The 15,256-nt window shown below is 36.0% G+C and overlaps 1 protein-coding gene across 1 annotated transcript; it reads right to left on the bottom strand.

Annotated features, from left to right (window-relative positions):
- Nucleotides 1-598: 598 nt before the first annotated feature.
- Nucleotides 599-13,491, bottom strand: TSPAN19 (tetraspanin 19). Its single transcript, XM_060166599.1, has 8 exons — nt 13,426-13,491; nt 13,262-13,334; nt 11,513-11,637; nt 8,086-8,160; nt 4,886-4,996; nt 2,962-3,105; nt 1,945-2,028; nt 599-667 (listed from the first exon to the last, which is right to left on the bottom strand). Exons 1-8 carry the CDS (start codon nt 13,489-13,491, stop codon nt 599-601), a joined length of 747 nt encoding a protein of 248 aa, XP_060022582.1.
- Nucleotides 13,492-15,256: the final 1,765 nt, after the last annotated feature.

Raw genomic sequence — 15,256 nt, 5'->3', positions numbered from 1 at the left:
GAACATCATATAGGTATTTTTTCTACATAAGAAACTCAAAATATATGTGATAATTTACCATATTTTGAAATTAGCATATATGATGATATTCTCTAAATTCATAAAATAAGTCAAGGTAAAGTCATAAGCTACGGAATTTGGTATTTTTTTACATTAATTTTTATTGGAGTATAGTTGCTTTACAATGTTGTGTTAGTTTCTACTGTACAGCAAAGTGAATCAGCTATATGTATACATATATCCCCTCTTTTTTGGATTTCCTTCCCATTTAGGTCACCACAGAGCATTGAGTAGAGTTCCTTGTGCTATACAGTAGGTTCTCATTAGTTATGTATTTTACACATAGTATCAATATTGTATATATGTCAATTCCAATCTCTCCAGAATTTGATATTTTGAAAAACCAAATTAATAAAAATTTCATGGGCTGATTCATTAAAATATCCAATAATTCTGTGTTACATATAATCAATGACTTGAATAAATCTTAAACTTAATGAATATAATTCAAAACTTTTTTATTTTTTGGACTAGAAGAATACAACGTGATTATTTTGAGAATTAACTGGTTTCTTCTGGACAAATTAAAATCTAAAGATCACTTTTCTGCATATATTCTATTCTTGATGTGTCTAAAGAAGGAAACGGTTAATGAGAATTGCAAAACCTGGAAAAAAAAGGAGACAATAAGAGATCAAAATGTAATCAATAAGAATAATTTGTAAAGCTAATACTATATGATCACCAAAATGTATTCTGTAAATGGAAAAGGGATCAAGGAGAATAAGAAAATTTCAGAGTAAGGTACATATGGTTGTGGATAAGAAGTCTGCAGAATGAGTCTTGTAGGGTAACCCAGCTGTCACCAAGTTCATTTATAGAGGGGGCTAAGGAATAGACTGCTCAGTTTTAATTACATGGGCTATCATTGGGCTAGATGCCTTGATGAACTGCTAATGTTTTGTGTTCATCATCTTTCTAACTTTGTCATCACTCCTACAAAACTCCCTCCTTTTGTTACACGATCATGAAAGGTGGTCTGCAAAGGGTAGATGATAAAATGGAGCACAGATAATATCCCCCATTCAGTCTTGCCTTAAATACCTCAGCATGAATAGAGAATAAACATTTAAAAAGAATGATATCGGTGCTTATAAAAATGTCTTGTTTACCACTATCCTGAGACTAACACTGTTACCAGCTGAAGAGAATTTATGGAACTTTAGGTCAGTGCCTTTGTGGATCAACATAAAATTAAATTTGGTATCCTATTTTGGCCAAACCACGCATTCCATATTTATTCCAGCCTTTTAGTCTACACAGTAATAATCTATCCACTCTCACAGTTTCTTTGAATCCATAGCCTTCCCTAGCTTTCATCAGTCTTCACTGAAACTGGAGAATGAAATACTACTTCTGAACCTTGATTCTGCAGTTGGCACCCTGGAGGTCAAGGAATATGTAGATTTTGCTTCCCATTGTATCTCTAACATCTAGTACAGTACCTGACACACAGTAGATGTTCTCCCCCCCCTCCAAATTTATTGAATGAATGATTGAGGCAATGAACAAATGAGTATTTGAGTGAATAGATTTACTAATGTCAAACATCAGCCTAGATTTAAGAAATTTGCCAGCTTGCAGACTGCCAAACATGGTCCTCTCACTGCCGAGATATGAAGTATTGATATTTCTAAAAAAATCACAAAGCAATGAAATCACCACCTCCCAGGATGATAACTTATTAACAGACTCCACCCAGGCTGACTTAGGGATATCACCTCCAGTTGGGACCTATTCCTCTCCTGGGTGTGAACAGTCTCAGTGTCCTGGCTCCTATTGGCTTAATTTGTCTGATTAGGTCTCCACCGGGTTGTTCTACAGTTTATCCTATATAGTTTATACTTAAATTTTTTATCTTTAAACATATAAACAAAAGCTTACCTCTGAAGCCAAAAGTCCAAAGTTAATTCCAATTAATGTTAAAGCATTAGTATGATACCATGTGTTGATTTTATTTTCACAACCCTAAGGAAAAGAACTTACTTAGGCTGACTTGGAGATGGAAATTTTTTTTTTTGGAAGTGTTTTTATACATAATTCTATTACAAAGAAGAAGAGACACAGAGATTAGTAATTTACCAAAGTCTAAAAAGCAAGTCAATGTCTAACTGGAGACTGGACTTACTAGCCCAGAAAGCTTCATATAATTGCAGGACACCTCGGTTGCTACTTTTAAAGTTGCTAAGATGTTGTCATGTAGTTGAAATCAGAAATTTAGTTTTGAGAGGGATTTGATTTTCTACACGCTACTGTAATTCAGCATACTACTGCCTAAAGTGATACTTCCCAAGTAGGAGAATCTTTTAAGAAACATAATACTCCATTTATCTATGAATGAATTATGTTATTGAAAGATACATCTTAAAAATAGAATAACATCAGTATATAAACTACAAAAGAATAAGAAGTTCTTGGGATGGAAATCCCTAGTTTATCAATATTCTGTATCTGTAAATAGCAGTTGCTACAGATGAACTTCTACTCTTGCTTCTGCCGCCTTTACCTAAACACCATTTTTGTCACTGCTGGGGTTTCCTCCCTCAGTTTTTGTCAAACCTCATGCCTCTTTACTTCTGCTATTGCAGCTCTTTTACCAATCCTACACAACAGAGATTTGTCAAAAGTGCCTCTTTCATCAAAGGATGGTTGAGGAGAAAGTTGATGGTATCCCAAGTTCTAGGAGAACTTATATCACATACTCCAGCAAGTTTAATTAATTTGTTATATAACAAATAATACAATTCACCTTGCTGTGGTTTCATTTTAGTTAAGTTGCTTAAGAACCTAATAACCATGAATGACATTATTTTTAATATAAAAAATTGCTCAGAATTCTAAAATGACTTGCAAAAAAAAAAGGTACCATAAACACTTGGAGAAGCCTTAACTTACATTTACCTCTAGGTAAGTTGCATTCAGTGGCTCATCACAAAACCACTTTCTTAATGTAGAATTTGTGCAAGAACATGGCACCTGTTCTGAATTTTCTTTATTCTTATTCTTCAACCAATCTGTGTAATTTTTTTGGCCACAACACTGTAACTAGAAAAAAGATTCTATAAATTTTACTATAAAATATTGAAAATGCAGTTAATTATATGACTCCTATGCATATTAAAGTGGTTTTGTGATAAATTTATTAATTTATTCTCCATTCAAATGTAGTGAATTAAAACAATAAGTATATTTTTGTTTGTTTAATCCATTACCTTGTTGCTGCTATGGTTGATGTTAACCAGAGCTAAAGATCTCTACTCATATAAGTGGGCTATGTATGAATGAAATTGTTATATCTTAATTTACCTTATAGAAGCTCAGGATGAAAGATATACTTGATTTACTAAACCATGTTTAGATCCAGAACAGAAGAGAGAATCACCTTAGCCACACCTTCTCTTAACTATAACAGTTTTCTTTATAATTTATCCAACATGTGCTGCCATATGTGTTAAATATACATAAAGACTCAAGGTTATTACTACTTTCTTAGGGTATCAAACCTTCCTAAGGTTTGATACCCTGCTATCAGTCATAATGCAATCTGAAAATGCAATACATGTTCAGATCACATACATCAGTGAAAAACATAAGATGAAGAAAATCATTTATAATACATTTAAATTCTCCTAAAAAGCATTTCTGTTATTAAATATACTAAAAATAATAACTATGCTTATGTGAGGCTCTGGTGTAGTAGCTGAGTACAAAATCTATTGCTAGATTGTCTGGGGTTGAATCTTGGCTCTACCACTTATTAGCCAAGTGATACTGGCTAAGTTACTGAATTTCTCTGACCTTCATCTATAAAACGAAGATAACGGTTCTTAACTCATTGGGTTGGGAGGGCTAAATGAGTTAATATATGAAAAGCACCTGTAAAAGGGCCTGGTGCTATTAAATATTTGCTCTTTTTTTTTTTTTTTTGGTATAAAGCACTTACTATGTTCCCATGCTGATCTACTCTTACTCTTGTAAACAATTTGGCTGACTACACACACTCCCTTACCTTGCCGAGAAAAATCTGAACTGTGAAAATAATAATGCTAACAACATTAGCTAACAAGTATTAGTTGCTTACTATGTCCCAGATCCAAGCCTTTCTCTATATTCCCTACATTACTTCCTTTATTCTTAACAACCAGAGGTAGGGGTCATTCTGCCTATCTATTTTGTTAATATGGTACGTGAAGTTAAGAAGGTTTCTTGGGCTTCCCTGGTGGCCCAGTGGTTGGGAGTCCGCCTGCCGATGCGGTGGACGCGGGTTCGTGACCCGGTACGGGAAGATCCCACATGCCGCGGAGCGGCTGGGCCCGTGAGCCATGGCCGCTGGGCCTGCGCGTCTGGAGCCTGTGCTCCGTGGCGGGAGGGGCCGTGGCAGTGAGAGGCCCGCGTACCGCAGAAAAAAAAAAAAAGGTTTCTTATCCAGTATCACAAAGTTACTGCGTGGCAAACCTGATGCTCAGGCTCAAATGGTAACCACCAGGATACTATGCTGCCAGCAGGGGCTGTGCTTAGACCCTATCTCCCCATGGGGGCGACAGGGTAGATTATTCCACTTGGCAGTAGACGCCCAACACTTTTACACATGAATTCAGGTTAAAATGCACATCAATTAACCCAGAAAAGGAGATACACATTACAAAAGAAAGATAAAACTCAAGATCTGTAAGTTGAGACAATCCTATCCCACCCTGTTGGTTTAGATGAAATACAAGAGCCTCTAATTCCTGTGCCCCATTCCCTGTCCTTCCTTCTCTCCCCATTTCTCAGCAGCGGTCACCTTTGGCGTCTAATTTTTAGTTTTACGCTAATTTCATCTTACTGTTTTCTGCAAGGCATTTAGAATAGTCCACTTGGGTATGTCTTCAGGCAAGTCCTTAGATCCATACTCAGAAATGACTGAATCAATTTTATCATGCCATATTTGGTGAACCTGTTGAAAATTTTATTAAAAGTGAAAATTTGATAGAAACTTTCCTTATGGTTCCTCATAAAAAGTATTCAAAGTCAGTTTTTTGTTTTCTAATTATTTCTAGGTGTTTTTTTCTTCCTTATAACTATTTTTAGCCATCAGTGAGTGTGGAGGCCTTTGGTCTTTCACACTGTGATCTATAGGAAGACTACATTAGACTTGGTTTCTGATTAGGGAGAAAGTTATGTGCTGTTCTCCTGAATGTCGAAGGGTTCTACATTTCTTTTTACATCCTCAGGAAAAATTGTGAAAGGCTTTTAAATGGACCAAAAAAAATGACTGAGGATCTTTTCAATGAAAACTAGGCTTTCTCTAGTACACCTTCAGGGTCCTCTGTTTCTACGAGTCTGTACGTTTCCTAGTTTTCAATTTATCTTACAACTTTGTAAGTTGTAGAAAACTGTAGTTAGGCAAATTATTCTTTGTCAGAGAAATGCAGATGAATTTTTCCTGGTGGGGATGGAATCGATCTGTCCCCTTTCCAAGTCTGTTTTGTTTCGGTTTTGTAGTGTCTTCTCTTTGGACTCTCCTTTGAATTGGTTTTTATATCTTAACTGGTTCCTGCATTAAACAAGATGTTAAATAAAATTATTGACCTGTGTCTATTGTATATTTTTACAAGAATTATGATTTTTAATTAAAAAAAGTCTTCTCACAATGCTAAAACAAAAACAATCATGTGAAAGTTTGGAGGAAAACTGCTATTTTGAAATCTAGATTTTGCAAATGTAGTTTTTAGTAGGAACTTTCTTAAGCATTTAGAAGTTTATATGACTTTCATAACTAATTCCTAACTTGGTCCTGTAAAATAGCAAAAGGTAGAAAGGCCAGGGACTTCCCTGGAGGTCTAGTGGTTAGGACTCTGCACTTCCACTGCAGGGGCAAGGGTTTGATCCGTGGTCAGGGAACTAGTATGATTATTTGCTTTGTTTACATGAATAAAGAAGAGGAGCTGAGACTTCTAAATATAATTCATTTGGATTCTAGTCTAATAATTTCTCATTGTAATATGCTGTTCTTTAATAATGAAAACTAAATAACTGGTGGGAATACTACAATAATTAAGACATCTGTACAAGTTAAACTTTTACCCACTTACATATCTATGCTTTAATACATTTAAGAAGATTGGAATAAAATAACAGGTTATTTAGATCTATAAGTGATCAATTTAACATATTCCCTAAGTTAATTTTTATTTAGAATAGAAAATGATATTTTTCCATTTTATATTTTTGTGGAGAGGGGGCAGACTTATGTTCTTACTTATCTTCTAAAGCATTACTGGGAGATTCAGAGTGCATATGAATCACACCTTAGTACATAAGAGTAAAAATGATTTTCATATGTAATCTAGGTGACTACTATATAAGTAAAATTCCCTCACACATATTCAATATGACAAACAACCCATGAAGACCTAGTGCATCTCCAACACTGAGCTAGGCACTGTAAATGACATAAACTATTTAGAGGCTCATGAGAACTCAGTCCAGTCTGAATGTAGAAAGCAAGTGATGTAAACAAAGCTGCCATTTCTGGGATCAGTTAATAGGTGTTAGAGTGCAGACTCCTTCGTTTGGCTATGATATATTTTAGCATGTATGTTCTCCTTTCAAAGCCTCAGTTTCCTGTCCTAGAAAGAAGGATTTACAATGCATCTCTAGGAGTTGTTGTGAGGATCAATAATATAGTGGCAGTAAAGTGCTTATCACAGTCTCTGGCACATGGTAGTTATTATTAAATGATAGTTCTTATTCTTAACATAGGTAGAGAGGAGTATGTGAATAATACTTAAATAAATATGGGTGCCACTGATTAACTATATTCATGTGTTAAGGGTCCTTAAGTGTGATATTCAGGTTCCATCACCAGGTCCAAAAGTTAGAGGCTGATGGGTTGGGATCTGGTGCTTTGCCACCAAAACAGCTTTATAGGACTTACTTGAGTGTGTGCATACACACACACACACACACACACACACACACACACACACACATTTTGGATATGGAAAGAAGAAATTTTAGCTCCAAATGCCAAACCATTAACAACAGGCCCTAGATAATTAGATATCCAGGATAGATGCCAAGCACAAGAGAGCACATGAAATTGGAGGGCAATGGTGTTGTATAGGAAAGATTTTGTCGAGGTTTGGCCATTAATTAGCAGTTGATATATAGAAAGAATCTGAAGGCTAGGAAGCCTAGAAATTAATCAGGTTCTCCTTCAAAATCAATTGAGGGAAAGTAGAGAGCTCCCAAATAGCTACTCTATAACAGGAACTTTATAATCGTCAGTTAATGATAACTCTATAAGGTAGGTAGATGAAGACATAGGTTCAGGGATGTTAAATAGCTTGTTGTTATCTAGTCACATGCCGATCTGTATGACTTCAAGTCCATGCTCTTATTGCTACAGGAGAGTCTCCCATGAGACAAAGTCAGACCTTGACTGTAGTGAAACACTGACATTTCTTAAAGAATTAAAAGTCTGTAGGCTGTAATAGGTAAGTTTTGCTACCAAAAAGGTTTTTCAGGTAATTTATTATGTGCTTTTTTGAACTTGACTTGAAAAATATAAATCTTGTTCTAGTTAACTGTATCACTCATGACCATACCTGTACAAAATATATGAATTATTCAATAATCTTATTTAAATGAAATTGCTAAATTTAAAATTTGTACAAATCTAAAGGTATTTCTTTACAAAAATAGAATATAGTACAGTGATGGAGTCAGTAGTGGCAGCCAGGGTTGGCTGGGGGGCCAATTTTGGATATCCCACAATAAGCATCATCTCCTCTTCCCCTACATTCTTTGTTATTTACAACATTCTCAATCTTCTGCAGACAGAGTTAAAGACAAGTTCTCCTAGCCCACCATTCCAATCTGACCCCTGTCCCCTTCCTATATGGAATTCTAGTACTTCCATTGAATCCTTTTTTTCCCCCAAAGACATTTACCTTTAGCTTTTAATATAGGTTTAGGTCTCAATAATCTAAAGTATCTGCTTTTCTTTATTTTTCAAATGAAAGGATGATGTTTCCATACCTCCTCTTTCTTTGTGAAGATGAGTGCTGAAAGTACAACTTGAACACCGAAGGCCCACATTAACAGTACTGCATACTAAAACAAAAGAAACACAGAAATGAGAACTATGCTCCTAATATATTTTTAGATGCTACAATGATGGGAAAATGCACATCACATGAAATGTACAGTCTTAAAATACATAGGTATTGCTGAAGTTTCCTGTTCTCATACATGAGTGAAATTATTGAAACAAAAGGCAAAGAAAAAAAATCAGTGAACATTTGGATGAGAGTAAGATAGAAAGAAGTGATAGTGCTTCATGAGAACCCTAACAGACTACTTGGTCTAATGGAGTTGATGATGATACCTTCTTCATTCAGATCTAAAACTGTCATAGAGGGGAACTTAAATATCTAGACCTCCACTTACACCATTCTGCTACCAGTGGAGAACTCACTAAATTGTGACCTACCATGTAAACTATTCCATCATGCACAAAGTAACAACAGCAACAACAATAAAAATAGTGAGAAAGTAACAAAGGCAACGGCAATAGTAAAGTTAATCTGTATGCACATTTGGACTATTTCTTTGAAAACTGAAAATACTTCTATCCAAAGCCAAACAAAATGATTTTCACATTATTTGACTATTTTCTTTTTTTTTAAACATATGGCCACTGCAATCTTCTTCATCATAGCAGTGAATAGTGATACATATTATCTAGAATTCAAAATAATTTTAAAAGTTAGCAGTCTGAATATTTTACTATCTAAAATATCAATATAAGCAAGGATGATTTACTGTTAGTATTCTTAGTTTCACCTATTTTAAACATTTAGTACTTTAAAATAGTCCATTAAAATTGCTTACTTGACAAATATATTTCCTATTTTCAGAGACAAAAATATGGTCTTTAGATCCATTTAGAAGTTTAGATTTTTAATACTTCTACACACAACACCTTACTTAATCTTCACTGCCAAGGGATAGTAGTGAAGACAGGTAGAGAAAGGGAAAACTGCACAAAACAATTGTTTTAAAAAAGTCACTGGGTTTCTTTTCAATGGCAAGCTGCTTATTGTCTGTGGACCCTCCCAGGTTTCTGATTCAATGGGAGTATGAAATATTACCTTTGACTAAACTATTATTCAACTCTGCAAAGAGTTAACTTATACAACTCTGATAGTAATACAAAAGTTTCCATAGCAATGCAAATGATTACTATTCATGAAAATGCTAATGAATAGTCTATAGAGAATATAAATCTCCACAAGCTTAATTCTTATTTAAACTGGTTGTTACTTCTTACTGGTTCCTCTATTAATTAATTATATAAATAAAGTCTCTGATACATGCTCAGTTTCATATAGGTGATTCATGATTTTACCTTTGAAAATTATTTTTTAACAGCAGTTAGATATTTACAGAAGAAATATTCAGTGTATTTATATGTTATTAGCACTTAGCACAGTGAGAGACTGCTGGAGAACTTTTAACAGGAAAGTGAAATTGTCCCAAGGAGTTAAAATGCAAAAGTAATATCTATTTGACTAGAGTAGGAGGATGCAAAATCACCTTTAAGCCAGAGAATAGTGTTTAGGCCTATATAAGATTTGCCCATAGCTTGACTATGTGAATTAACATGGTTAAAGAAAAAGTGTGTCCATCAAAAAAGTATTGGTAAATTCAGAGGAGAATAGCAAAAGTGTCGTGATTACAGAATGTTGCAATACTCTTCCATGGACCGTCCGGAAGGGAGAATGGTATCTTGGCTTCAGGATCTAAGCTATCACGTCCTAGTAGCATGTATATTCCTTATGATGGGGTCTGTCAGGCTTTCTTAGTCACAGTCCATTAATACTTGAATTACATGAGGCAGAAACTTATAAGATGTTTATGTTTTTCTCCCTCAAGTTGCCTCCTTCCTTTCCCATCCTCAAACCACAACATTATATTAATAGCAGGCTCTCTGTCTCCTTTACCTAAATGGGAATTTGTGGCAAGGAGAAAATTAAAATTTTCCTGCAAATCATTTCTGTCCTGGTTTCCATATCCAAAATCAGAAGCCCCATGAGAAAATTATGTTATAGGCCCTGGGAGAAGAGAAAGATAAAATTTGAGAATAGAGGTTGTGCCTTTGAGGAGAGTAAGAAGAGAGAGTGAAGTCTTTTTTAGACTAAAAAGATTGTGAGACTGATCCTAGAGTCTGCAGATTCTCAAAGCAATGGGGGCTAGCACTTGGCTTCCTGGCATTGCCATGGTAAGGAGGCAAGACCCAGAGGGAAATGAAGGTGTGGTTTCCAGTGTTGCCTAAAATGTCTCTGCCATGGGTAATATTCAAATAATAATAGGCAGCAATTATTAAAAATAGGCAGTAACGAATTCCTCTGTCAGGCATGACTCCTTTAATTGCTGTGTCCTTGGCAGGGCTGAATGTCTCAGGTCTCAGGGAAGGGGAACTGCAGGAAAGGAACTGAGGTAATGGTTAATTACCAATCCTTCACAAAAGAATTTCACCGATATGCCTGTACTGGTATATACTGGATGAAGAACAGCGCTGCCTTTGCTGTCCTAGGCCATTCAACCAGCAGAATATGTAGTCCTGAAGGGACCACATCAGCTGGGAAAGTGAGTGCTTTCATGGTAACTGGTGTAGACTGATAAACAGAATCCAAAGTGACCACCCAGACTTTCAGCACTACATAAGAGCTAAGTATCTCTGCATTCTTCCTGGCAAGAGGGGCACAGTTGGATACATTTGAATTTCCTATCTGCTTCACAGGAAAGTGCCTGTGAATTAAAACTAATTTGATTTAAAGAAAATGTTAAAAGCTATATTTTACCTGAATCCACTGATTGTGATCCATACCTATTCCACGTATGATAAATGGCTCACGTTCATTATAATTTACCTTTTCATGTTATATGCCTGCGGAGAGATAGTGTGCGAGCCAGATGCCAGAGTCTGGCCCTCTCAGCAGTTGTATTTCTTTTTGTTAAATTATAAATTGTGATCTCAGTTACAAGTTAGCTTCCCACACGGCACACCCACAGGGAGAAAATGTGCCGACTACAGGCCATGTTTCCTTTTCTCTGCTAAACTTCATTGTTCGTTGCCTTTAACATACTGTATTCTGATTTTAGTATTCAGATTTAAGTTTGGTTAATTGTAGTTCACCCTAGGAGATGGATTCTTATTGACTCTGTGTTCAAAATTAATATCTAAGTGTGTAAGTGTTGAGGTCCAGATTTAGTCCGTGGGAAACTCACCAAGAAAATTCTACCTAGAAAAGATTCTTGGGCGGGGGCACTTCATGGCCTTGTTCCCAAGAGCACATTGTACTGCAGTGTTACAGTGACCTAAATCATTCTTGCTCACGTGTGTGACTCAAACACTGAAAATCAAAGATACAGATTCAGGCTACTGAAATGAAATACGTACCAGAATTAGAAGCCATCTGATTTCACCGTGAATTCCCAAATAACCGAAGAGACAAAGAAGAACAGTAGCAGAACCAGTTCCAATCAAAATTCGAAAAATATATACTATCAAGTGATTATTTTCATCTGTGGAATCCACAAAACAGCTATTATTAAGTGACATTTGTTTTCTATTTAATAATAAATGCAGCAACCCAAGGTTTCCTAGGCAGCTGTCAACAAACCACTAGGATTCTCTCTCTCTCTTTTTTAACCTCATTCTGGCACCTCTTACTTGCTCTTAACAACTTTTCTTCCTTTAATGACATGATAGAGAATTTCTTCAATCTCAGAAGGTCCCTTTAACTTTACCTTATCTTTATTGTCTTCTATGAAAGAAGATGACTTTTTCTAGGGTGAATTCTTCTATGGCTAATGTACCTCCAAACATTTTTATATTCATTCATTCATTCATCAAAAATATTCTGAGTACTTAACACATGTGGGTTAAGTTCCCCATGTCTGAAACCCTGAGTTTATTGCTAATATGGTCCCGTTAAAACTGTATTTTATTCTCTCCCCATCTAGACTGAACTGTCTGTGCTAGAGACTATATATATTTATATAGTCAACAGGCTAACTGTTGAATGCTTAGTGCTATGGCACAGATGTAGTGCTTAACAATTTGTTTTTAAAGGGAGATAAATAAATTAAATATGCCCTAGATTTTATGGGAGAAGAGTAGAGGCAAAATCTGTAAACCAACTCAGTCCACACTGGCACCTTGAAATTGGCCATCATGGGATTATTTAAACCACAGAAATCAGCAAATACCATAAACTGAGACTCCATCCCAGGACATTTATCCGCACACCACTGGGTATAAGAGCACCTAATCTAGTAGGGGGAGAAGGTGAAGATATGCAAGATTACTGGAGAAGGTAACACCTGGGCTTAGGCTTTAAATTATAATTGGAAGTCTCTAGGTTGGAATGGTGGAAGCATTCTAAGACACAGAATGGTGCAGTGTGTGTAGGAAACTCAGCCTTGCTGGCATTTACAGTTTCAGGCAGGTGAGACTGGGAAGGTTTGCAGGGGTCGAATTATGAACATTCTATGTGCTGTTTTCTAGTCTTCCTCACTGGAATTACGCTCCATGAGCACAGGCCCTTTATCTTTCTTGTACATTTCTGTATCCTCAGCTCATGGGATAGTGCCTAACGATATGATATCTATATATATAGATAGATAGATAGATAGATTTATATGTCTATATCTATCTATCTATCTATCTATCTATCTATATAAAATCTCTTTATCCATTCATCCACTGATGTACATTTAAGTTGTTTCCATAGGGAATATTTTATTTCTAATCATGTGATGGTGACAGGATATGGTAACTGAGTTTTAAAAGAGATTATTTAACTTGGGCAGTGAAGCTATTTTGATCTCCATTATCCTTTCAAGTCTATAGATCTGTAAAAGCCCAGAGTCAGCAGAACAACCGCAATCTTCCATTTCTCTCACCTCTCCTGCCCAAAGTTCCTAGATCTCTCTCTCAAAATTCCCTCTCCTTTATGGTCTTGGATTTAAGTCTTATTATTTAATAAGGTGCTTTTAGAACAATTGGCAAAGACTTTCTGAGGAAAAATTGGACAGTACTTAATGAATTTTAGAGAAATACTGCCACCTGCTGAATAAATCATGTATGCAATTGTTTAACACTGAATTCCTTGTTTGATTTAGAGAAAGGAAAATAGATACATACCCAAAGCTGTGAAAAAATTATTTCTATCTAATAAAAGCCATGCACCAAATCCCATGAGTAAAAGTCCAAGAACCTACAAAAAAAAGATAGCCAATACTTATTTTTGAACTAATTGCCAATATAAATGCACATTTTCTTTACTAAATAATTATGAAGATACTTACCAAAAGAGCTCCATTAATGAGATTAAGAAAGTATTTAAAAATTAATGTTTTGTTTTTCCTTAACATTCTTTTTCTCCCCATATACTGATGATTCTGAAAAGATAAACACAACTTTTACAATAAACACTCACCACAGTAATAACTTTAAATAATTCTGCCTACTCACATCCTTTATTTGCATATTTTTCTTCTCATACCAGCGGTCAGTAAAACATTCCCCTTTGCTCTCCTGAATATAAGGAAATACTGAAGATGTCTTGAAACTGTACCTTTCTTTCTTTATCTGCATTTTTTGGCCAGGCAGTCGAGACCAAGAGGGCATTTTTAGAACATGTCAATAGCTGCCTTACTGAACTCCTTGCAGTTTTCAGAAAATGAAATATTTTATTTTGTTCACAGTCATAACACACCTTGTTCTCCTTGCTAGAAACCTTTCCTTTACATCTGACTGTCCTCCTCTTTCCCAGAATAATGTTAACTCTTCCCAGAATAAAGTTAACTCCTCACTGAGGTCTAGCCTTGGAAGCCTTTCCCTAATCTCTATTTGTTGCCTATTTTCATCTTTACTTGTCTTCCTTCCCATGTAGACTCTGAGGTCTTTAAGCGGAGAGAGTAGATCTTGTATACCATTACAACCCCGAGTCTAACACATGGTGGGTACAATAGCAATAGATATTTATTGAATGAATGAATCAATGAATAGGTGAATTAAATGATTTAATGAGCTTACAATTTACTTTGGTATACAGTGTAAGGAAGGGAACTAATTTAAGGTGGTTTTAAATAAAAATTATTTTCCAGATAGCCAATTTTCCTAAAACATTTATGTAAAAATCAATACTTATCGGTTTGGTGCTTGGTCTATTAGATGTGGAGGTTTTACATTTTCTTGGGTATGTTTCTGGGTTTTCTTTTTTCCTTGGTTGTTTCAATTCTAGCTGGCTCAGTATTTTAAAAAATATTGTAGTTTACAATGTTTCAATACATGCAGTACATAATTGACCTGGTGAAAGTGAAACAGTATACAAGCCCTTGTGTCCCTGTCCTTTGAAGTAAAAGGCTTTTGTTTTAGCGTCCCAGGCCTCCCTTGAGTCTCAAAAGGCTGACTCAAGAGTTCGTGATTGGGAAATGTGAAGATGTAGAAACAAAGAAGAGCTGTTGGGCTGGGGAACTGGTAACAATTTAGACTGTAAATCTGCTACATAGCAGAATCATCCAACCCCCAGTTCCCTGAAAGACATTGATAAAGGCCTGACACACATTCATAAGTTGTTTTTATAGGAAGCAGACCCCCACCAGATGAAAACTGCTGATATATGAACATAGACCCTAGACTGGTTGAAACCAGAAGGTTGATGATGCTTGAAACTTCACCTTGATGCCAACCGAGCAGAGAACTGTGCACGAGCTGATCACGCACCCTGCAACCGTCTCCCTCATACTGCCTTTAAAACCCCTTCCCTGAAAGCCATGGGGGACTTTGGGTCTTTTGAGCAGGAGCTGCCTGTTCTCCTTGCTTGGCACCTTGCAATAAATGCCGTACTTTGCTTCAGCACAACCTGGTGTCAGTAGATTGGCTTTACTGCGTGTGGGTGAGCAGACCCAAGTTTGGTTTGGTAACAAAAGCAGAGTTAGTAGGACTAACTTGAAGCTGTTTGCCCCTAGTTAGGAAGAAACCCAATCCATCTGTTGAACTGAAAGATGCCTTAGAAAGTGGATAAGTAAGAGATGTCTAGGTTAGCATCCATGCACTTCCCTCCCTACTTCAATCCAAGGCCATATTCCTCCTAAAAATTTCCAAGGTACTTCTTCCCAGCTTCAGGAGTCTCTC

The sequence above is a fragment of the Lagenorhynchus albirostris genome, chromosome 11 (assembly GCF_949774975.1).
Source record: "Lagenorhynchus albirostris chromosome 11, mLagAlb1.1, whole genome shotgun sequence".
In the NCBI taxonomy this organism is placed as follows: Eukaryota; Metazoa; Chordata; class Mammalia; order Artiodactyla; family Delphinidae; genus Lagenorhynchus; species Lagenorhynchus albirostris.
Note: the sequence above shows the minus strand (reverse complement) of the source record. Positions and strands in the feature narration are given on the sequence as shown.

Coding starts and splice junctions, on each gene's coding strand:
- TSPAN19 (XM_060166599.1), bottom strand. CDS start 13,491: ATGTTAAGGAAAAACAAAACATTAATTTTTAAATACTTTCTTAATCTC. Junction 8,161..11,512: donor TCAGATGGCTTCTAATTCTG/GTACGTATTTCA, acceptor CTTTTGTTTTAG/TATGCAGTACTGTTAATGTG. Junction 4,997..8,085: donor TCTTCACAAAGAAAGAGGAG/GTATGGAAACAT, acceptor AATTTTCAACAG/GTTCACCAAATATGGCATGA.